The sequence below is a fragment of the Lutra lutra genome, chromosome 4 (genome assembly GCF_902655055.1).
Source record: "Lutra lutra chromosome 4, mLutLut1.2, whole genome shotgun sequence".
Taxonomy (NCBI): Eukaryota; Metazoa; Chordata; class Mammalia; order Carnivora; family Mustelidae; genus Lutra; species Lutra lutra.
This window is the reverse complement of record NC_062281.1, coordinates 194868245-194891558: the sequence shown is the minus strand read 5'-3', so window position 1 is coordinate 194891558 and position 23314 is coordinate 194868245. Positions and strand designations below refer to the sequence as shown.

General features: G+C 52.7%; 1 protein-coding gene across 3 annotated transcripts in view; it reads left to right on the top strand.

The window, feature by feature from the left end:
* AJAP1 (adherens junctions associated protein 1) overlaps positions 1 to 13609 on the top strand; it is a 117170-nt gene extending 103561 nt beyond the window's left edge. For 2 of the 3 annotated variants that reach the window (XM_047728137.1, XM_047728139.1), the window contains exons 4-6: positions 1207 to 1449; positions 3134 to 3264; positions 9702 to 11373. In XM_047728137.1, the coding sequence (XP_047584093.1) occupies positions 1207 to 1449; positions 3134 to 3206 (316 nt within the window). In that variant the 3' untranslated portion in view covers positions 3207 to 3264; positions 9702 to 11373. Of the gene's footprint in view, positions 1 to 1206; positions 1450 to 3133; positions 3265 to 9701; positions 11374 to 13147 lie in introns of those variants that run through there. The other variant, XM_047728138.1, reaches the window with a different exon arrangement.
* Positions 13610 to 23314: the final 9705 nt, after the last annotated feature.

The window sequence follows — 23314 nt, the reverse complement described above, 5'->3', positions numbered from 1 at the left end:
CAAACTCACCATGAGGCATCTTGGGCAGGGCTTGGCAGGAGAAGGGACTCTGGGGCCCAGGATCCCATGGATGTGTGGCTGGACAAATGCCATCAACCATCTTGACGGCCCTCAGAGGGGATGGGGGACACTGTCCCCTCTTGGTTTCCCACATTGGGGTTTGCAGCAAAGCCTCAGAGAGTTCTTCTGGGGACGACCACCCAGGCAATGATGAGGATGTTCCATGACCTTGTGTGGGGGGGTCCCCTTACTTTTGTATTTCTCTTCCCACCCTTATTTATGGGGTGGGGCTTCTGCACCAGGAAGCAGGGCTCCTCTCATTGCAAAATGAGACAGGGCACGTCCATGACTTGCAGGAAGGTGGGCTCATGGACCCTCGCCTGTCATGGCCACATCCTTCTGAATTGGCTCTGAGCACAGCAGGGAGGCAAGAAGGGGAACTGGATCCCCAAGCTGGGGCTCCCCAAATTTCCTCCTAGCTGCTCTCCTCCACTGGGATGGGACTTCCACTCATCCCTCCTGTGACATGCCGGAAGTGACTGCGAGAAGTCACTGATGGCCCGCTCCCCCAGATCCCTTGGCTGACAAGGCCAGGATTCCCATGTCCATCCTTGGTGGTACTGAGAGGGCTGTGTGGTCCAGAGGAACAGGGAAGCTTCTGTGGGGCTTGCAGACCAGATCTCCCCATGGACCTGATGGCCGTGAAGGATGGACGATTCGTGTTCATTTCTAGCTTGGGAGCCTGGGGAAGGGCAGGGCTGAGGACGCAGGGTTCTCCATGTAATAATTCTCCCCGATGACGGTTACATAGCCCCTTCCAGAATGAGCCACCAGACCAGCCCCACCTGCACCCATCCCTTCATGGGGAAACTGAGTCAGCCATCGCTGCCCGGCTGACATCCTTCCAGCAGACGAAGCCTCAGCTCTGGGATAACACAGCTCAGACACTTTCTTCTTCATCTGCCCTGCAATAATGGCACATTAAAATTCAAATTTTATTAACAACAACAACAAAAAAAACAAAACAAAACAGGGAGAGAGAGAGCGAGCTGATTGTTTCATTGTGGTTGGTCTTTGTGAAGAGGCTGGGAATTACCATCTAATATGAAATGACGAATAATTAATGCCTGGAGACGAAGGTGCCCCTAAGTGCTGGGTTTCGGCCCCTGCTCGCCACACCCGCAGCCCAACTCCTCTGTCTTCCAGCTGCGCCCAAAGCGGGAACACGCGTCGGAACAGCCACCAGCGGAAGGTCAACCAGCAGGAGGAGAGCTGCCAGAACCTGACGGACTTCACCCCCGCCCGGGTGCCCAGCAGCCTGGACATATTCACGGCCTATAATGAGACCCTGCAGTGCTCCCACGAGTGTGTCCGGGCGTCCGTGCCCATGTACACCGACGAGACGCTACACCCGACAGCCGAGTACAAATCCACGTTTAACGGGAACCGGTAAGCTCGGGCCTGGGCCAGACCCTGACGTCCCAGCATCGTCACCAGGCGCTGTTGACCTGGGGGGCGGGAGCACCCTTCATGGGTCCTTAGGGGGCTGAGCAAGTGCACACGGCTGGCCTGGCAAAAGGAGGGGGCAGGGTAGACCGAAGGAGGTGTTTCACCAACCAGACACAGAACCCGCAGCAGCCACAGCAGTCTCCAGGCCGCACCCTCGGAGAGCTGACAGAAGGCCCTCCCCGCCCTGGACACCACCTATTGGAGGCCGAGCAGGCGTCCTGTCCGGCTGGTAGCCCTGGGCCCCCGCTATCAACACGCTCCCCGTCAGTCTCTCTGAACGCCCATCAGGAAGATGTCAGCGGCGCATCTCGCAAAATATCAAATACCAGCCAGACTCCTGGTTATTAAATGCTCCTTTTTATTAATCGTGGGTAATCCTTCAAAGAAGACATGGCCCTGAAACCATCCCTAGGAACATTTAAGAAACCCTCGAGTCAGCTTCCGGGGGTTTATCTGGAATTAGATTAAAATATCAATAAGCTATTTTTTTTTTTTTAAGGGAGCATACACATGCACCATTTTGTAAATTTAAAAGAGAGAAGTTCTCCAACCCCTTAAACATCTTAGGAAGAAATGAATGGGAAGCCGGGAGGACGCCAGGGCCCCTGTCAGAGGCAGGAGTAACCACGGGGGGTGAATGCCGCAGGGGCCCGGAAGCGTTCCTCCCAGAACCAGGGTCGAGGAGACTCAGGGTGACGTTCAGCTGTGGTGCCCGTGGTTAACGGGCCCTCATCCTGGCCGTGAGAACGGGGGCCTTCCTTAACCGCACCCCCCGCCCCCCGCCGCATCTCCACGTTGGACTCCGCAGTATTCCCTGGGATGCTCCCTTCCCAGCTCGGGAGGGTGGAGAGCAGGGACTCAGGACTGTCCTTCCGGCCCGTGCCGCTTTGACTCTGTCACGTCTGGGGAGCTCCTGGTGGCATCCCAGCCTTCCAGAAGGCCCAGTGCACAAAGAATTGGCGAAAGGATTTCAAACCTTTTCACAGAGGGCGCGTGTGTCGGTTTGGATGTGAATCCTGGCCAAGCAGTGCTTCAGTTTGGGGGAAGGGGTGGGATGCTGAGCGGCCACATGGCCGTTCCCCCTGGTGCCCCTCTGGCCCTGCCCCATCCACAGGCAAGGTGGGCACCGCCAGCGCCCTTAGCCCTGGCTCGGAAGCATTGGGTGGAACGGGTTCTTGCTTTTTGGCCTAAGGCAATGCTCTGTTGGCTGTCCCTGGCCTTTGGACATGGTAGCTTCGGTCTCAAAAGTGACAAATTCCAAGAGACCCATTTCAGGAGTCAGGCCCTGCCCACTCCATCGTGGGTGTGCGGCAAAGCAGGTGGGTCCCTGCCGCGGGATGGGGAGACCCCAAGCTTTGCGCTTGTCCCGCAAATTAAAAAACTAAGATCTGGAATACCAGCTTCCTTCTGCACACGGTCCCTCAGGCTCCGTGTCCTCCAAGGCCTTCCAGGGTGCACGTGGGTGTTCGCGGGCCGCAGGGAGAGGATCCCCTTCCCGCCGAAGGCCAATGGGTCCGGGCCGAGCATTACCTTTCTGGGTTCTTCCCGGCTCAGTGGGCAGCAGCGCTAGCCGGTCAGCTGCTCCGCACAAGCGCACGCGAGCCCGTCTTTCTGCTTGCCACAGACCCTCCTCCTCTGATCGGCACCTTATTCCTGTGGCCTTTGTGTCTGAGAAATGGTTTGAAATTTCCTGCTGACTGGCCGAAGTCTTGTTCACCTCCTGGGGCAGGGCAGACGCCACGTGTCTGTATTATGGTACGTACCTCTCATTATAGACATCGATTGATTTTTTTTTCCCTCTTTCCCCTTCCCCACCTCTCCCCCCCACCCCCCACCTCCACTCTGGGACAACTGGGAGCCCTTCTGGACATGGCAGGTGGAATTCCGATGGTGGTGCTGCCCCGAGGGCAAGCCTGGAGGGCTGGGCTTGTGGTCTCTCTGCTGTACTTGTTAGAAATAACCCCCGTGGAGGGAGGACAGACACACCAGGAATGGCAGCACCGTCCCAGCCCCGGGGAAGGCCGCCAGGAAAACCCGGGGAGACCCGGGAGGGGGCTATGCAGGCGGGCATCACCCCCGCATCGGACGTCTCTACATCGGGGTGGGGGACGCGAAGTAGAATTAAAATACAATTTTGGAATATAAAAATAAGAGATAGGAAGGGAAATGATAAAAGAAGAGTTGAGACATCTACTAATTTGAAGCCAGGGACCGGCACCAAAACAGGATGAATTTTCCACGCTCTGCTGGATAGGAACATTTGGTTTGCTTTCAGTGATATTAACTTTAATGCTAACGTTAAATTGCTTTCTTCTGCACCGAGTCTCCAGAACACTCGGGCTGCTGGGGGAGAAAGCGTTTGCCCCCAGGACTGCACATGGTCTGCGCGCAGTCAGTACAGGCAACCCGGGCTCTGGGCTCTTTGCGTTTGTTTTCCTTTTTATGTTGGGTTTTCTAAGGATCCTCGTTTTTGTCTCATCCGGGGACGCTCTGTGACATCACATCCCTTCCCTGAGTAGGGAGCCCAGTTTCTAAGCTGCGTTATCGGTATTTGAAAATACTGCTTCTTCCTTCTGCCCACCTTCTCACGCAGGAGTCATCGTCAGGGTGGGTGGGAGGTGTTTCCCGGGGACACCCGTGTGCCCCTCGGGGGCCGGGCTCGCCGCACAGAGCCAGGGCTGGAGGAGCTCACGGCTTTCGGAAATAGGAGCGAACGGGTCAGTCCTCATCCAGCCCTAATGAAGCAGGTGTTGGCTCCAAATCAAATCTCCAGCCCTCGCTTCCTGTCCTGAAGCCAAAATGACCTGCTTAGCATGACGTTCTGCCGTAGGGCCAAGAAATGTGATTAGATGAGAACCGAAAGCACTCCTCCCTCCCCCGACAAAAGGCCTTCATTGAGACCATGCAGGCAAGTTAGGTGAGACCTGATGCGTCCCGACAATTCAGGGGCCAGAGGCATCGGCATGGCCCACCCATCAGAGCCTTTGTCCGCCTCAGCATGACTCACCTCACTAAGGCGGGGCAGAGTTCCCTGGGGAGTTCTAGCAACAAGGAACTTCCTACTATCTGCAGAGTTCCCGCCGGCCCAGAGAACCCTCTGCAGGGGGCCCAGGACCGCCAGCATCCCTGTTAGGACTTTAAAAAAATGTGTAACCACACAAGACGCTGATGTGGCCCTGCGTGTCACGGCCTCCGCTCCCTTCCTTCAAGAGCTCAGGCTCAGTGCCTGGAGGCGGACACGCCCTTCGCTCCAGGCGCAGGGGCTGGTGGGCAGGGTTGGGGAGCAGTTTCCCTAATGTAGACGTTCCCTAATGGGCACTTACGGAGCCCTCTTTACATCTGGGGACTCCTACCATCCTCCCAGGAACGCCGCTTTACAGAGGGGAAACTGAGGCACGAAGCCATTAAGTGACTTGCCTGAGGTCAGGTTGCTCGGGTCAGTCCAAGGTGGCCTGGCTCTGCCCGTCGTCAGAGAGCTACCACCCCGCCCCCGCGCAATGCCTCTGTGCCCTGTGCCATCCCCAGCCTGGTCCCAGGCAGGACGAGAGTCAGTGGCAGCCAGAGGTACGTTTTCCCGGTCCACTGGCATCCTGGGACGTTCAGCTCAAGTCTGCAGAGCAGGAGACCAGCTCCCACGCGCCCCACAGCCCGAGCCACCAACCTCTTCAGCCACACTCTGGAGCGAGGAGCTGCAGCCTGGCCTAAAACAAAAGAAAAGAAAATAGTAGAAAAGAGCTTTTATGGAGCCCTCTGCTGCAGAAAGGTTTCCTGTTCCAGTTCTCTCTTCTAGCAACACAGGGCATTGGAGGACCCCACACTCTGTTGGTGGGCTCTCCCCATCCGCCACTTGGACCACGTTCCTCTCCGGTGTCTGCGCCCCACCTGCCAGGCTGTCCAAGGAGCGGTCTCAGGACCACCCCCATTTGCAGGAGGGGACGCAGCTGCTTCTGAAGAGCTTGACCCCCTCACCGGGCGGGCCATCTGGGAGCTGAGAAGAGCCAACAGGACCGCCTGAGTCCCGCAGGTGCAGCCGCCACACCTGGGAGCGCTAGTACTGTTCCCGCAGACGCGGTCCGGGAGGGCTCCACACGGTCTCGTTAGCCTTTGATAAATGCTCGCAGGTTTCCTCACTGTGTGCCGGACAGACCGTTCATCACGCCCTGCGAGGAAAGCCTTCGGATTCTAAGTATCCCTGATTCTTGCAATTAATGCCTGGACAGGAGCATCGAGCGGGGAAAGGCCAGGAAGATGGCTCAGATTTACTAGGGTACTTATTGTCCCTTAAATAAATACCAATTAATACGAAAACATTTAATTAAGGTTGAAGAGCCAGTGGAGGTGTTTGTCTCTTGTATGGCTGCTGAGTCTCTCCAAATGCACGTTTAACGATGACAGGACGCTGTGGCCACGCCATCTTGTCTGCTCACGCTGACCCCACGCACACGGGGGCGGGGACCCGGAGTGGCCATGTTCGTTGCCCTGTGGGCAGGGAGCTGGCGGTGCCTGCGTTCCCGGACACCGGCTCCAGAGCCTGAGCAGATGTCCACCCGGTCTCCCTGATCCGGCCTCTGTCGTCGATTCCGGCAAATTCCTGACGCAGACCACCTCCACAGGGGCACCCCGTCGCTCTGACCTTCCCGCACGCCCAGGACAGGGGCTGAGGACACGCGTCTGCCATTGGCTCTCAGGCTAATTTCCTGTCATTTTTCATCCAACAAGTAAACTCCTGAAAACCTTGTTAGTGTTCAGATCTTTGCATTGGCCAAGGCCACTTTATTCCCAGCAGAGCCCGAAAAGTAATAAAAGTTCTCGCGTCTGTAGCCAGTAAGAAATAAATCATGTGTTATTATTATTTTCAAAAACACACTGAAGACATAACTAATAAAAACTGAGAAAAGCACCTGAGCCTTCCTGCTTTGTTCTAAAAAAACACATTAACAGAATACCCAAGCTTTCGCAACTCAGAGGAACGCCGTGTTCAAAGCAACGTGCGGAGCGCGTCGCCGACCCGTCTGTCTCAGCGGAGCCCCAGCCGCAAAGGAAACCTGGTGGCAAAGTAGCCCCTTCAGGACGCAGGTCATTGACTGCAGCCCCTGGCTTCCCGGAGCTCTTGCCACAGGCTGTTGTCTGTTTTGCAAAAGCAGACGCTGATCTTAGAGCCTGGGACACGTGTGGTCTGCAGCCGGCGGGGCCCAGGCGAGCCCAGGATCTCCTTCCAGGCAGCAGAGGGCACTAGTTTCTCCAGAGTCGGAATTCATCCCAGGTCCCCATCTCTCGGACCACTTTGCAACACACAGCTCCCCTTTCTGGCGGGGGACCAGGTGTGGATGCCTGCACCACGTTTCTCCAGCCAGGTCGGGGCGTCGGGGGGGGGGGGGCGGCACTCGCTCCTTTGCTTCTCTGGTCCCTCTCAGGGTTAGCGCCCCACCGAGAGGTTCATACACCGAGCTTTGGGAACAGAAAGACGCAGGCCCTCCCATGAGCTGAGTGCAAGTAGCAGGAACGTCGGGCAGACGTGGAAAGGGGCCGCGGGTAGCCCCGTGCCCCTGCTCCTGGCCTGAAGGGGTGATGCCGCCCTGGCCGCAGCCCCTTGCAGAGAACCCCTCCGCCTCTGCCAGAGTCAGCATGGCTCTCCAGGGCACAGAGTGGCAGCTGTCTCCCTGCCCCTCTCCCTCTGCCTCTTTCATCCTGGGACTTTGGGTACAGGTAGATGCCCATAGGTCTGGAAGAGGCTGCATCCACGGGCAGCGCGAGGGCCCCTCCGCCAGTGCTCGGATGCGGCCATCCTAACCCACCTGCGGGCGGCACCCGGAGGTCGTCAGCCTCAGGGGCCAAGGACAAGGCGACCTCCACACGGTCGCCTCTTCTCCAAGCGGCGTCCAGTACCGATGGCCCACTCCGGGCAAGGCAAAGAGCTGGAACCTGGGTGGACCTAGCAGGCACCCCGTGACCCCTGCGATGACACGTGGGCGTGCACACTCAGTGGAGAGCCCACCTGGCTCATCCTGCGAAGTCCCACAACAGCACTCTCCAACAGACAAGGATGAACAGAGATCGCATTTAGCAAAGCAGGGGATGTCTGGGAGGCCTCCCCAGGGAGCTGACTGTCTGCAGACCCTCGAAGGACATGGAACCTGGAGGCGGAGGGATGCCAGGCCAGGAGGCAGGACCTTGTCCCGGTCAGAAGTGCTGAAGACGTCGGGTGGGACAGTGGCCACATAAACCTCGAACGGAGAACCACCCACGAGGGGGCGAGGCAGCTTCTGCCCCCTCCATTGGTGTGGTTACCATCAGAATAAAGGATCGGACAGCAGCCTGGTGACAGTCCTCACAGGAAACCTCCCTTCATGAGGGGACAGCCGTCTGACCGGTGCTCCAACCCAGGACCCTCTGCTGGCGAGGAGGGGGCGCTGCTCCCCCCAGACACGGTCCCGGGCCGCCTGACCTGGGCCGGCAGTCGCCAGGCACAGGCTTTTGTGTCCCCGTATATTTTTTATGTATATTTTTTAACTTTTTTTAAAATGGCGGTAACATGTAACGGACATGAAATGGACCGTTTTCTCTGTTCTGAGCGATGCGGTCCATGGCATCAGGCCCATTCACGACGTCGGGCATCCCTCACCCGTCTCCAGAACTCCCTCATCGTCCCAAACTGGAACTCAGCCCCCAAGACACGCACCCCCGGCCCCTCCCCCACCCCGTGGCGCCCCTTCTCCTCCCAGGCTCTCTGCACTTGGCTGCTTGCGTGGGCGGAGTCAGGGGGCACTTGTCTCCACGTTTTTTAGCTTTCCAAAAGTCAGAGTGAGGACTGACATCCAGGAGGGACAGTTCTCTCTGTGTCTATGGCTTCGTTTTTTACCCGCACCCCTGCCGTCCCATCCTGGAAAGTGGCAGTGAGCAGGGGCGGGCTCCGTTGGAGTAAGGCTGCGGAGGGTGGTCCGGCACCCGGGTTCTTTACGCGGGGGGACACCCCGCCCACAGCAGAGCACACGGTGCCATGGGAGATGCGTGGACGCTCCACGTCGAGGTGGGCTAAGTGTGTCATGTGCAGGTACAGGGGAAGGTGAGGAGGCAGCAGGGGCCCCGCCTTGTTGTCCAGGCCAGGGGGGTTCCCAGAGAGGAGACGAGCCTCCTTGCCCCCGACCCGGTGGAGGAGACTGTCCTGGTGCGGACAGTGCAGGAGTGTGTTTCCGTGGGCCTCTGCCGGTGACTAGGACAGGGCCAGTCCGGCCACTGTGCCGGGAGCCACAGTGGACACCCCAGAGCTCCAGCCCGCAGCTTCTGGCTTTCATTTCAGAATTGGTGTCACCTGCCTGGTGGTCTCACTGGCTTAGGGGAGGGGCAGCGTCCTCCCCCTGCGTACTGTTGGGAGGGTTCTCGTGTCCTGTAGTTGTGGGCTGCAGGGGCTCCAAGTGACAGCAGAGAGAAACCGTGCCCCGTCCTTCCAGCAAGAGTGCCTCCAGGCTGAGCCATGACGTGTTGCCACACCCCTAGCCATGCCCAGAAAGGCCGCAGCTCTCTGACTGTCGGGGAGATGCTGACCTCTGGGGTCCGTCACCGAGGCAGGAAGACTCTGGGGTTCCTATCATCTGACGCTCCACTGGGCTAGGGAAGGGCCGCCCTTCTTTGCAGTCAGCCGACTTGGCTTGCAAGCACGAGGGACGCGCCCTCTTTCCCTCTTCAGCAAGATCACCTCTTGGGGAGCCCCCGGGTCGGTTTTTCTGATGCAATCCATTCATCTCTCCGAGTCCCGGCCTCAAGGAGCCCCCAGCTGACCAGGAGGTTGAAGGGGACCCCATGGCTTCCCACCATCCAGGAGTGGGGTGGGCATCCCCTCCGCTCCTGGCAGGTCAAAGCTGGAAAGGGAGTCAGCAGTGGTGTTGGATGCCTTCAGTCCGCTGCAGGCTTGGGGGGCAGGGCTCCCTTAGCAGAGTGAGTGCAGGGGTGGTCCCAGCCCCAGACCCACTCCTGATGCAGAAGCAACAGCTCCTCCATCTGTGACTGTGATTAGCACAAGGTCCCTGGGACTCCCAGCAGGCACTCCAGTGCCCAGTGCCCAGGGCAGGAGACCCCGCCCTCTGCGAGCCAGCAAGCAGCCTGGGGCTTGGTCATGGAGGCTTAGAGGGGCGACAGACGCTCATCCTGCCCCCGCTCCCTGCTAGTTAATCTTTTCTTGTTTTCTTTCCACACAGGATTCCGTTGGTGAACCTGTAAAAAAAAAAAAAAAATTAAAAAAAATTTAAAAAAATTTAAAAAAGATTAAACACACACACACACACACACACACAAAACCTAATCTAGACTCTCTACGGGGAGGGTCCCCATGCCCACCGCTTCAGTTTGCCGGTGGGGAGCTCAAAGAGCAGGACGCTATAGGCCAAATATATTTTTATAAAAATGCTCATGCCTATGGGGGAACTGCCTTCTGCCAGAGTTGTCTTTGGAGGACAGAGAGAAGCAAAGCAAGAAAGCAGCTGCAGACGGAGAAGAAAGGCCGACAGGAAGCTCCTGGAGCCTGGGATTTGGACTGATTCTGAACCTTTGCCAATAATACCATTATGTGCCATGTAGTGACCTGAAGGACTTGGTGACCGCGGCGAAGCCAAGCGAACCACGTGTAGAAACCTGACCGAAACAGGGGGTGGGAATCTTCCAATAGAGTCGCTATTTCTGGTTAATATACATATATAAATATTAAATACACAAGACACACACACACACACTTTTTTTGTACTGTAGCAATTTTTGAAGACCTTCAATGTTCCTTTTTAAAAAAAAAATGTTATCGGTTACAGAACCTGGTTTATTTACCATGCTTAGTATGAACAGAATAAACTGTTTTCTACTTTGGCAACATGTCAAACACACAGGCACACGCGCACGCGGGCCCACACGCGTGCACACACGCACACACGCATAGAGACGCCTACACTGGAAACGCGGTTCCACGAGTGAGCATATCCCTTCCGGTGACCTGGCCTCCCATTGCCGCCCGTCCCCGGGGACAGCCGGGACCCCGCAGACCAACCCCTCCTGACACCCTACATTGGCTGGTATCCGGTGAGTGGCTCTAGATGTAGACTTTCTTGTCTCAGGCCAGAATCGAGAATGCCGTGGTTTTACAGACCGGCATGTAGGGAGAGAGAGAGAGACGCGTGAACATGACCTTGTTTTTTTTCTCATTTAGTTGTTTGAAGGAGCTACCTAACAGCCGCGCACTCGTGTACGTAGTCAGCTGCTTACAAATGGGCTGAGCGTCAGCCCGGGCGGGGGGCGGATTCTTAACCATCTTTGTGTTATACAAGCGTAGACCGAATTAAAGAAAATTTTTCAGCTCCAAAAATTAAAGGAATCTATCCTTATAATGTGTGTGCGTATGTCAGAACAGAACTCAGACATCTACGAGGGTCCCCGTTTGTTAGAAAACGAGAAAGAAGTCCATGTGCAAAGGACCCAGGCTACTCCCACGGGGGCTGTGCCCTGGAGTGCACCCCACATTCATTTCACGCACGTTGATGGACAGGTCACTGCTCTTTCTAGAGCCCAAGCACGGCTTACAATCTTGGTGAGGACTGGAGCAAAGACGCTGTCTCTTGCTAGTGCTGGTTAGCCAACATCTCTGTTTTTGCCATCAAGAATCCTAGAGTGGGGTTTCCCAGTGGAAAGAGGGGCTCGAGGCTGAAGCCTCGGGAGAGGGGATCACGAGCACACGTGATTCATGAGAAACACTCACGTTTGGGGACGCAGCTTCCTCCGCAGTGGTGCCCTGGTGCCCCATTGTGCCCTGTGAGTGACGGGAGGCTCCGTTGGATGCTGTTTTCTCCTCACAGGGATCCCAAATTCGATGCGTGTGGCCTTCCCTCTATGACTTTGATTTCACTGGGAGGGCGTGTGAACCCGTCTCGTGAAATGCCCTGTAGACCAGATCAGAACGTTGCAGGTCAGGTGGGCAGCTCACCTCGAGCCCCTGTACTGGCCAGGCTGGTGACCTCTTTCTTCCATCAGGCTCCGTCTCCCTGTACAACACCTTGAAATGTGCTTCCACGCCTCTTGGAATGTGGGAGACCAAGCGAGTCCAGGGGGGGAAGGAACCGTAGTGCTAGGTCTGTGTTGTTGGGAATCGCCCGCCACGTGGGGAAGCCCGATTTGGGGGCTGGGTTTGGTTTTGTCACTTTACCCCAAAGCTTCGGCACATGCCTGCCGCTGGCGTCTCCGGTTGCTGGGGCTCACCTGCATGGTGCTGGGAGGCACACTTCTCTCCATCCGTCACCCCGTTCATCCATCTCACTACCTGCGGGTTTTGGAGGTGGCGCGGGGGCCTTCCTGACTCAGGTGGGCACAGCTCAGTGTGAGTGCAAGGCAAGGGCTGTCCGCGCCCGCCAGGGCAACAGAAGCTGCGCTCTGCTCTCCAACACCCTGAGCTCCAGGGAGCCTGGCTGAGGAGGAGGTGACGGCAGGGGCCTGTTTGTTCACCCGCAGCAGGAACCTGGGATTCCTGATGATGCCACAGTTTGGCGTCCACCCCTCCTGTCGGACTGCTGCTCAGCCCCTTCCCCGGGCCTCGGGCTGCACTCCCGACACCTGAACTCTTTCCAGAGCACCACGGGACGCCCAGCTTTCGAAGGATGCTCAAAGTAACCAGGTCCCCCAGACACACACAGCCCACTGGGCCAGCTCTCCGGGCTGGGCTGGGCACCACACACACAGCCGACAGGTGCCCGCACGTTCCCCACCAGGGAGTCTGCTCGCAGTTGACATCTGTCAGAACAAACCCACCTCGGGGAAGGCTAGTGTTCCAGGATGCTCGAGGGAGTGTATGCATGTAGGGATTCTGGTTTTTCCATGGTCCCCGAGAAATGTGGAAGCATCAGCTCTGCATAGGGGCTCGTCAAGGAAAGCGTGCAGCCTTAGGAATTCAGCTCTGCCCGTGAGAACGTCCATAACATGAGATTGTACAGGTGTTCCCGGAGTCAGGCCCTGTGCACGACGCTGTGTGTCCAGGGAGCGGTGTGGCCAGGCCGTCCCTCTGCAGCCCAAGGCCGAGCTTCGCTTTGACCTCTGCTCTCCTCGGCCTTCCGCGGCCGCAGTTCCATCTGGCAGGCCCTCACATTTGCTGTAGATTATCTGTCCCTCCAGAAAAGTACTTAGAGGAAGAGCACTGTAGTTTGGTGAGTCCCCCAGCTTCCGTCCACCTCCATCTCATCCCTGCAGTGGCGGAAATCCATGGCCGTGACCCTGCTGCACGCAGACCTCTGTCCATCGTCTACCATTAAAGCTTTCAGAGCAGCTGGGCTGGGCATTGGGCACTCTGCCGTCCAGTCTGGTCTGTTTCTAGACTTAATTACTTCTAGTCTTCGTGCATTTGTCATTTTTATCTGGTTGAAACAATGGGTGTAATTACTTTGGTTAACCAGCTCTGAGTGCCAAGGGAAAGGGGCCCCAGGCTCGGCCGGGAAAGCTTCCTGGTCATTCCCCATCGGGCTCAGATTCCAGCAGCGTCCAGGGCAAAGCCGGGCCGTGTACCCACCGCATCTTCCTGCTTGGTTACAGCCTGCCCACAGGCGGTGTGGAAGTGGAGGGACCCCTCGGGCACGACAGAGGGCTGTTAGTCTCCACAACCAGTGTCTTTCTTGTGCAGGAAGGAGACGACACCTAGAATGCCTTGGTTCCCCCACATCTTTCTGGTCCTTCTCCAACCGGAGTTTGGGTGGACATCTCAGGCTGAATTTGACTACGTGTTCATCTCAGTCCTTCACAGAGCATTTGAAACTTAGGAACCTGGACTTACAGCAAATCCCACCAACTCTGAATGTCACCCCCAGGAACTCGGTAGTTCCTCCTGTGACCTTGACAACTTCAAGCAGTCTTCTTTCTCACAGATACATTGCTCCGTCTCAGCCATATTTCCACATCAGGCAGTCTTCTGCATAGGCTTTAATCTTCAGGAATTTTGTGTGAGGATGCCCATTCCCATTTGTCATATTAAGAAATGCACATATCAGAGAATTGACCCTTTTGCCTTGTAAGGTCTCCTTTTGACTCTTGCTGTCCATGGAGTTGATCCATCTTTCCTTCTTCTCCTCCTCCTTCTTCTTCTTCTCCTCCTCCTCCTTCTCTTCCTCCTCCTCCTCTTCCTCCTCCTCCCCTTCCTCCTCTTTCTCCTCTTCCTCCTCCTCTTTTTTTTTTCTTTCTTCTTCTCCCAGATGGTCCAGTATCATCAGCAGCTCAGGAAGCTCGGCTGATCCAGTCTCTTAGGAGATAAGATGAAGAGCCAGGGCTGAGGTTCAGGGCTGGGACCTGCAGCCCTATTGGGTCAGGCTGAGTCTTCCCATGACTTTTATCTCAGTGCATGGGCATCAGTACACACCTTTCTTTGCCCATATTTTGACCATCATCTTGTCTCATTAGGGAGGTCCCAGCATGAGTGAGTGTCGGCACTCCCCTGAGCTGTCTTCCCTCCGCCCCGTCTCCACTGAGTCACCCCACATGCCACAGTGGGGAAGGCACTGGGGCCATTCTTGTTTCACTGCATGGTTCCTGAAGACACTACTTACAGATGCCATTGGAAGTGATTCTTTGTGACTTGCCAGAACTTGCCATTCATCTGCTCGTGCAAAGACTTGAATTCCTGTCATGTTGGCCACATGGTCCTGCCCTCCTGGGTTTTACTTTCTATTCTGGGAGGAGGGAGACAGTTAACATAGAAGCAAAGAATAATGATTTCCAGAGAGAGGGATACGTGATAGGAAGAGAATGGGGCACAGTGATAGCAGGAAGAGAAGAGGGGTTGTCCACATCTCCCGGGAACTGTCACTTGCTTAACGAGGGCTGGTCTGGGTTGCATAGAATAAGGACGACTTGCTCCTACCTCCTGGGTGAAAATGCATTGCAGTGTCAAGGAGGAGATGCCCTGGTCATTACAAACCATCCACCTTGTTACCAAAACCCTCATCATTCTAGCAGGGAGTGACCCTGCTGGGGAAGCAGGAAGGCCAGGTGATGAATTTTGCTGTCCTCCAAGGCCTGCCTCTCTCCATGGACCCCTTCCCAAGCACGCAGGTACATTGTCAAGTCGACCAATTCTCAAGGAAGGCAAAGGAGTCCAAGGACAGAGATGCAGCCCGCAGGGCAGAGTCATCCCTCCTGGTGAGAGAAGAGTAGGCAGCTGCCTTTTCCAAAGCTTCCCCTCAATAGCGATCACACTTAGCCACGCACTTAAACAACATCTGCTTTTAAGGAAGCAGATACTCCAAAACACGCCATGATTCATGTAATTTTGGAATGGTTATTTTGGTGCAGTTTGTCAATTTGCTATGCCATACTGTTTTTTGATCGTTTGTTTGTTTTCCAATGTAAATAGCACAGCCCACATAAATGAGCAAAACTCTCGCCATCTGAGAGTTCTTGATTATTCTTCCTGACTTATTGTTCATGGATGAGCTTCCGGCTATGAAGACGGACCCGTTCTTCGCGCCTGCTCCATGCCAAGATTTGTGTGTCCGTTGCATTCAGCGTTGCATTCAGCGGGGTTTTGGTGAGGTATTCAATAGTTGTTTGACATTTTGAAATGTGCTGCCAGCCCTCCCTTCCAAAAAGTGTGGAGCGTGGCTGTGCGTAGTTTTGCCTTCCTGGGGTTAGAGTTTGCATTCGAGTATAAGGAGTGGGTAAATAGAGGTGTAGGCAGAGAACCACCATTGTTTAGGTCACCCCGGCCAGCAAACAAACAGAAGTCAACTTTTCGACCTCAAGTGATTCTAGAAAGATCTCAGCAAGTACACGGTGGCCAATTTCTGGAACTCAAATCGGTCACACTGCGGGCAGGCGATCCCTGATTAGGAATTGAATTCTGCACAACCTCCCCTTCTGCCAAAGGACCATTTAGCAGTGCTTGCCCTGAATCAGAGAAGCCGTCCCACCAGAACAGACAGCCGGGCTGTCATGTGCCTCGTACACTCCCCTCCACTCCATTTCACTTTGGCTGGAAGGGGTTCAACACGTAGACTGCAGCTGATGAGAAAGCTCGGCAAGCCGTGACACCGTGAGGTGTCACAACGACCCAGGACAAAGAGGATAGGTGCTTGTCATGGGCTCTTTAAGGCAGCAGTGCATGGACAACAGGGGCATGGAGGCGAGGGGGCTTCTTTCCATGGATTTTCAGACCCATGCCAGTGACAGGTTTACACTCCGCCCTTCTAAGTGCACAGCCCATGTCCATGTCCAAAGAGAATAGTCAGCTTGGTTATGCTATGTGTCTGTGTTGGAGCTGGAATGCTAAAACATATCTCCCCAGTAGCCCCATTGCATTCCCCCCTCGATGGAGTGCTTGCTAAGTGCTCCAAGAGTGAGTGTGCCCAGAATCAAGGGAATAGTTTTGAATGAATCCATAGATCTAAGTCATGTATGGAATGACGTCAGCTTAAGAGATGTGGTTTAAACTGGCCAGCCTTGCCCATCTGGGACATATGGGTTTATGAGGACTTGGGTGGGGGTAGTTCAAACAGCTAGTGAGTCGTGGGGCGAGGGTCAGTGGGTGTATAAATAGTCATGTTATCTCTTCTGTGTTGGGTAGAATCAGAACACACTTGGGCCATGAATAGCGTAAATCAAATAGGTTAATATAATAAGCCTAGAGAGTTGCTAAGACATCTTCTGGGGCTGAGTTCACTCTTGCCAGTACCTTGAATCTCACAGCAAAACATCTGCTGAGTAGTGTGTGGTGGGAATGATGCAGAGGATCTGATCGTAGGAAATTCTGGATGAAAGTTAACTAGGTTTGTCCCAGGTGGTCTCGCTCCTAAAATAGGACCCCTTGGAGACCCGGGTTTTCATACATAACTCAACATCTAAGTATCTGCAACGTCAAATAACAAATCCCTGCAGGCTTCGTTCTTATGTGGACATTAACTCAGCCGGTCACAGTGGTTAGTTTTCATCAGATTTCTGAAATTCTGCAATAAATGCTTTAGTGTTGATGCTAGTAGCTTTTGGGCTGGCAACTGTCAGTTTGTGCATCAGTTCATTCTAGTCTTGCTGGATCTGGCAAGTTATTGCTTCCAGAGAATCAGGGAGAACTTTAGCCATGGGAGAAGCAAGAACACTATGCAGTCCTAGCATCGACTTTTTGGCACCATCACGTACCATGGAGACTTGTGGCTACAAATGTCTAGAGAGGGGGAACCCCTTGAGGGACCCTCATATAATTATTTCAAATCATTATTCAGGGAACCATAAAGGCAGACATATATCACCCTCCTGGGCCACTGTCCCATTTCTAAGACAACCATCCGTCTATCACTCTGCAATCATCGCAAGCCAACAGGGCCAATCTCAAAGCCATTATAACATCCAACCTCCATTTCCAAACTCTGGGGGACCATCAGGAGTAGGAGAGAGGGGCTTTGCTGAAGTCGTAGGCTGCTGAAATCCATGGAAGGGTGTGACGGCATGTGAAGTAGCTACTGCCACTGGAAGGGACCCCCACCCTCTGCCTCCAAAGTCTATTTTGGTCTGGAAACTCCATTCAGCTTTTTCTCTCTTACACATACTGATTTCTAATGTGTTATGTGAGTGCCCACAACTTAAGGTCTACAAGGCAACATGAGCATTTCTCTTGATGAGTTTACAGCAGGAAAACACGAACTTACATGGAATTCCTGGAGAGGACGGGTCTAAGGTGCTCTTAGGTACTACTCCACTTCCGCATACAAGCACAACTGTTCTCCCAGTGAAGGGCATTAAAGACAGGCATAGACAGCTGGTTTTGAAAAGTCAGCAGGCATAGCAGATCCCACATTTGGTCACATACTCCTTGATCTGAACTGTCCTGACTTACAGACACATTAAAATATAGACCTTTTGTTTGCTTTTCATTTGCATTTGGTTTCCTTCCTCAGAAGGGTGAAAGAGCCTTAGCAAAGTTGGTCCTCAGTCAACTGACTGTAGAATTGATCCTTAAAGATGAATTCCCAGCCCAAGATGACATGGAGTGGCTTGAGGTTCAGGGCATGTTTCAGAGACCCCTGTGTTTATACCGCTTGGTGGGAAGACAGAACAACATCCATGACATCTGTTCCTCCCTGAAACACTCACCAGTTGTGGTGAAAGGGACATGTGGGAACTTGTGAAGTTTTAGACTGAAAAGGAGATTTGGGGGAAACACGTGACCAGCTTTGAGCTGAAGGTAGTTGTTTTCTTAAAGACTAGAGTTTTGTTTTGTTTTCCGTTACTTCTGGCAGCCCCGCTTGGATCATTTCCTTCTCCTGCCTTCCCTGCAAAAGCAAGATGGCAGGTGCTGGAAGCCAGACTCGGTTTCCCTTCCATTAAAATGACTCACGTGAAAAGCAGAACATAACAACAAAGCCTTCCCTAAGCTTAACAACCTTAGCTTGTTGTTTAAGTTGTTTACGTTTGCTTCACTTGTGACTGAGGTGTGAATCAGCGAGAGGCTAAGTCTCTCTGCCCGTGCTATCGATCAGGACTCTTCTCAAGCATGAGTTGGGCCCAGAGAGTGTTAACCTGGACATCGGAGGAAGCATGGATGATATTCTTAAATTATTTTTACATTTTTTCCCCAGAAGGAGTAAATGTTTACTGCAAAACATTTAGAAACTACCAATAACCAATCAGAAGGGAAATATCCAAAACCCTTAGGTTGTCATTTCACTTATGGAAATTGTTCAATGCTGAACCCTTGGGGGCTGGTTGCGGAGATCCGTCCCTGGTTGCAGAGTTGACAGATCTGGCTCCTATGTATGTTTTATACAAAAAAACAAAACAAAGCAAAACAAAAATCCAATTAGCTTTTGAATGCCTTTTTTCTGGTTTAACCTGTCATTGACTCAACTCACCGTCCATCATGAGAGCGCCACCAGGAGAGGAAAAGGAGGTCAACCATTTGGATGTTTTGCTCTCACGTCATCAGGCCATTGGGCGTACCTGGGCATTGGGGTGGAATAAACAGAACAACCAGAGAAACATCCAGATTGTTGGCTGGATTTTTCACGTGGGGCGTCTTTGTGACACATGGCTGGGAAACAGAGGGATCCATTTCCATTTTCCGCATTCCTAGTGCGTCTGAATAACGCTTGAATTTGCCAGGTCTAGTTACATAAATTTAAAGACGAGCCCATCTCTCTCCTCCTCCTCCCCAGCTCACCCGTGGAACTGGACAATCCACAGACCATGAACCCGAACCGCAGGACGAGAAATTAAATGCTGAAGGCCACAGAGGCCTATTTTCACAGGTTTTAAGTTAAATGTTGTAGAACTTTATTTTTCCCCCTTTCCTCATGTATAGTAAAGCTGGTTTTTATTTTGATTTTCCTAAATTATTTTCTGATACAATAAACTGTTAACTGTTTATTTATACTTTTACATGGAGCACTTGTTATTTTTCAACAGCAAAACGAAAGCCTCCCTGTTTGAGTGTTATACATATATCTATACCACAGCTGTCCTTATAAACGTATTTATATGCCACCTTCTTGAAAGTTAAACTATTGTAGTTTACTGTTGTGTTTTTCTTTAAATGCATACCATAATCATGTTAATAAATAGAAATGACATGATATATTTGAGTGGGGGTGGGGGGCTGGGTGTGATTTCCATACAGGTGAACTTTTATTCCAGATTTTTTTAAGTTGTTTCTGTATCTCAAAGCAATGTAATTGGAAAACATTGTACATGCAACACCTATATCAACTTTACTGTGTATATTTAGTACTATGATGTTGCTATTAAAAAAAAAACATAATATGGAAAAAAATATGAGAAAAGAATTGCCATGAGTTGAGGCCATGACCTCAAAAAGGGCTTTTTTAAAAAAAAAAAATTATTTGTTCATTTTTTTTTTTTTTTTTTTTTTAACCAATATTATCTGAGATCAACTCTAAGAACATGGGCATGCGTGTTTCTATGCCATCGTTCACAGATTCTCCAATCTCCCTGGATCTGCATTATTTTCAAGACAAAGCTTTCCTGCTTCAGCGAGTGAGAAAACATTTCCGGGTCTCCGTGTGGGTCCTGGGGTTGGGTATACCTGAGTCTGGACCAACAGAGACCACCCCCCAGGGCTGTGCTTGAGACCGTAAGCATCTGAAGAGCAGGGCTGGGCGTTCCCACTGGACTTCTACGAACATTCTGAGTCCAGCTCACATCTGCAGAGGAAACCACCTCCTGGGGAAAAGAGGGGCCCAAAGCTTATAATTGTGTGCCTGTGCCCAGGCAAGAAATTCCAAAGGCTTCCATTATTGGAAACAGGGGATGCATAGAATGCACAGAATTCACAGAGGGCGAAAGACAGGTTCAGATGAGACCATTTATATGTGAGTAAGGGTCCTGCAGCCAGAGCAGCAGTCCTTAACCACAGGCAGTGGGAGCCCCCAGGGACACCCCTAGACCAGCCAGCACTGAGGCTTAGTCTAAGAAAGCAAGAACAGAAATAGCCTCTTTTCCCTGAAGCCATGCTTCTCAGCCCTGGTGCATTCTGCATCTGCTAAGCACCTTTCCATATGTCTGATGTATTTTCACATATTTGGAATTATTTGAACATACCACCAAAGTCACACGCATCATCGATTGTCCCATTTAATGGGTGGGACAGACCAAGACACCATGAGGGCATGTAGCTTGTGAACCGCCTCTAGCGCAGGATGCCTGGGGCCATGCTGGACCCAGGATCTCACCCAGGCCACCCGCATTCAGCCACGACTACACCCACCCCACCCAGCCTCAGAGAAACGTGTCTAAGGCACAATGAACTTGTTGCTAAATTTTCTGGTTCTCTTCATTGGGTGACACCATGGCCAAGGCCAAGGCCTGACCCAGAAAGACAAGAAGGTTGAAACTGGAAGTCAGTCCTAGGGATCAGTCCACACAAAAGAGCTGGCGTGCACATCAGGACCCCCACCAAAGGTCTGCGGAGTGGAGAAAGAAGGCCTCAGCCATATTCTCTTAGAAGGAAAACATTTAAAGACGCAGATAGGGCAAAAATGAAAGCATTCCTTACAACTGGGACTGAGCATTCTTTCCCCCTAATTAGCTCAGGAAAGCAGGTGGCACTCTGTCTCCTGGCCTCATCCCATAACCCCTGCAGAATCGATAGACAATTTACATGTTGCCTTCACCAGCACATAGTACCCGTGGTGACACACAAGCTTCCTTTCCATCTTAGCTTGGAGTGGTGCCTTTGTCTTAGACCCTGGGAGCTTCCATTTGCTTCTGAGCCTGTGAGCTGGCAGATGGCTGAAGTAACCATGGGCTCCCCAGGGAAAACCTCTCCTGAATCAGTGAGGGGCTTAATGCCCTGAGACACATTGAAGAATGGGATACATAACTGTCTTTAACAAGCAGAAAAAACAATACCACTTTGGTCATTTAATTGATTTAAACAAATCAACAGCCTGGATACCATTAAAATAAACTCAATTTGCTCACCAGTGAGAGGGGGAAATTGGGATTCTAGTATCCATTTCCCAGTGCCTAGAGCTCTTGCTTTTGAACTGAAGCCAAGAAAATTATTGTGGGGACTCAAATGGCTGAATGAATTTGGTAGAGTTGACTGTGATGGGTTTCTAAACATACAAACTAGTAGAAGCCTCTTGGTGCTGGACAATGGCTGGGGAGGGTTCCCTCCAGGCTCAGGGAAGATGGGCTGAGCATCCCAAGGATGTGATGAGCTACACAGGATCTAGTTAACAAGTGTCCCCACCAACTCTGAACCAAGAAGGCAGGAACATTGGTTTGAGGGAAGCTGGGGATCCCCATGTCACTTCCCTCAAAAGAAAACCAATTCAGGAGTCTAACAATCGAAGGTACGTGTTGGGTTCGCTACAAAAGCAGACAGAGGAATGACCCAGGCTGAGAAAGACTGCATGCTGCTAGATCCCACAGCCTACAGGGGCTCTCTAGTTCATGCATTAGCTTCAGAAGCAAGAGCATGGGGTCTAAAAAAGAGTGATATGCTCCTTTAGGACAGTGTTCTCATTCAGGGTGGACTTTGTTCCCCCCACAGCACCCTGGGAAACATCTGGCATTGGTTGTCACTGCAGCTGGGGAGGGGTGAGCTGTCATCTGGCATGTAGAGCCCAAGGATGCTGCTACACCTCCACCATGCACAGGACCGTCCTCCTGCCCCCAGCAAAGAATGATCTGGCCCCAAACGGGAATGGTGCCCATACTGAGAAGCCTTGTTTAGGGGAATTATAGTTTGCCTTCTTGCTGCAGAGGGTAATTTCAGATAGACTGGATGTTGACCATTCAGGACATCTGATCTACCGCGGTTGGCTCCCAGACTGGTCCACACTGAATCTCCCCTAAAACAGTCACTTGGTCAGGAGGCAGTTGAGGTACCCCCAGAAGGGAAGCACAGGCTCCCTTTCCCTTGTTTTTGTTTTTGTTTTGTTTTGTTTTGTTGTTGTTGTTGTTGTTTGGTTTGGTTTTGGGTTTTGGTTTTGACCCTGGACTATGATTCGCTGCTGTGGCTGTTGGAACAAAATGCCATACACTGGGTGTCCTAGAAGAACAGGACACTGTAGTCTCTCAGTTCTGGGTGCAGACGTCCAGAAGCAAGGGAGGAGAAAGACTGCTCCCTCAGAAGGATCTGGGAAAACATCCGACCCGGGTCACTCTCCTGGCTTCTGGTCTTTCCTTGGCTCATAGCAGCAGAACTCCAATCTTCCTGTGGCTTTCTTCCTGCTTGTGCATGTGTGTGTGCCTATGTCTGTGTCCAAGTTCCCCTTTTCATTAAGACACCAGTCATTTTGGTTTAGGGCCCCACCCCACTCCAATATGAACTCATATTAACTTGCTATAGCTACAGTACCCCTATTTCCAAATAAGGTCTAATTGTGATCTACTTGAGGCCAGGACTTGAGCATGTGAATTTGATGGAGACATAATTTAGCTCAGAGCACTGGGGAGTCAGAGGGAGATGCCACCATTAATCTGAAATCTGTGCTCCCTTTCCTTGTTCTGTATCTGCCCTAAGAAAGAGTAGGGGGGCTGGCTGGTGAGTCCAGAAGGAGGTTCAAGCTCCTTCCTCTCCCCCTGTGAGGCTAGGGGCTGGTCCAAGGGAAGACTGGAGCAGTGGTGGCCCCGCCTTTTTGTTCTGTGACAGCTGGGTTTCTAGTTGGGGGCCCAGCTGGGCTTCAGAAGGAGACACGGTTTCCTTTTTAAAATAACTGTCCCCAGAATAGTGTTTTTGCTTTTGTTTCAGGTTGCCAGACAAAGGTGAAGCAGCTGCCATGGTTATATGCAGTCATAAAACTTAGAAAAAGGGCGACTCTGAATCCATCACCTTGCATAGGGAGCAGCTGCCAATGAGGAGATGTGCCTGGTTCCTCCCTGTGTCTGCATCTGTGGTTCCTTATTTCTCTTCTCTTTGTCCCTGACATTCTGAGCTCCCTTTCTGCTCCTGTGCGCTCCATCCTGCAGCACCGCAGCACACCCCATTAGGATCTGCTGCCCCGATCAGAAGGAGGCAAACATTTTTGTCAACTTTGCCTGTGATCCAGTGCTCTTCCCCACATGTTCACCTTCGGCAAGAGAGTCTGGATAGGGGAAGGACCCTCTCCTCCCTGTTCTGTCCAGACCCTGTGCTTTGTGCTACCTCTTCTCCATGTCTCTCTGTGCTTCCTAACTATTGGGCTTTGAATGTGGCAGAAATGATGTAGTCAAATCTCTGGCCTTTTAAGCTGCAGGGTTCCAGGTTTGCAGGGTTTGGGGAGTGAGGTTGGAGATGCCAGAGCCAGAGGCAGGGGTGAGATGGTGCGGAGGAAACTATGTCCTAGCTGTCGCACAGAGTGGG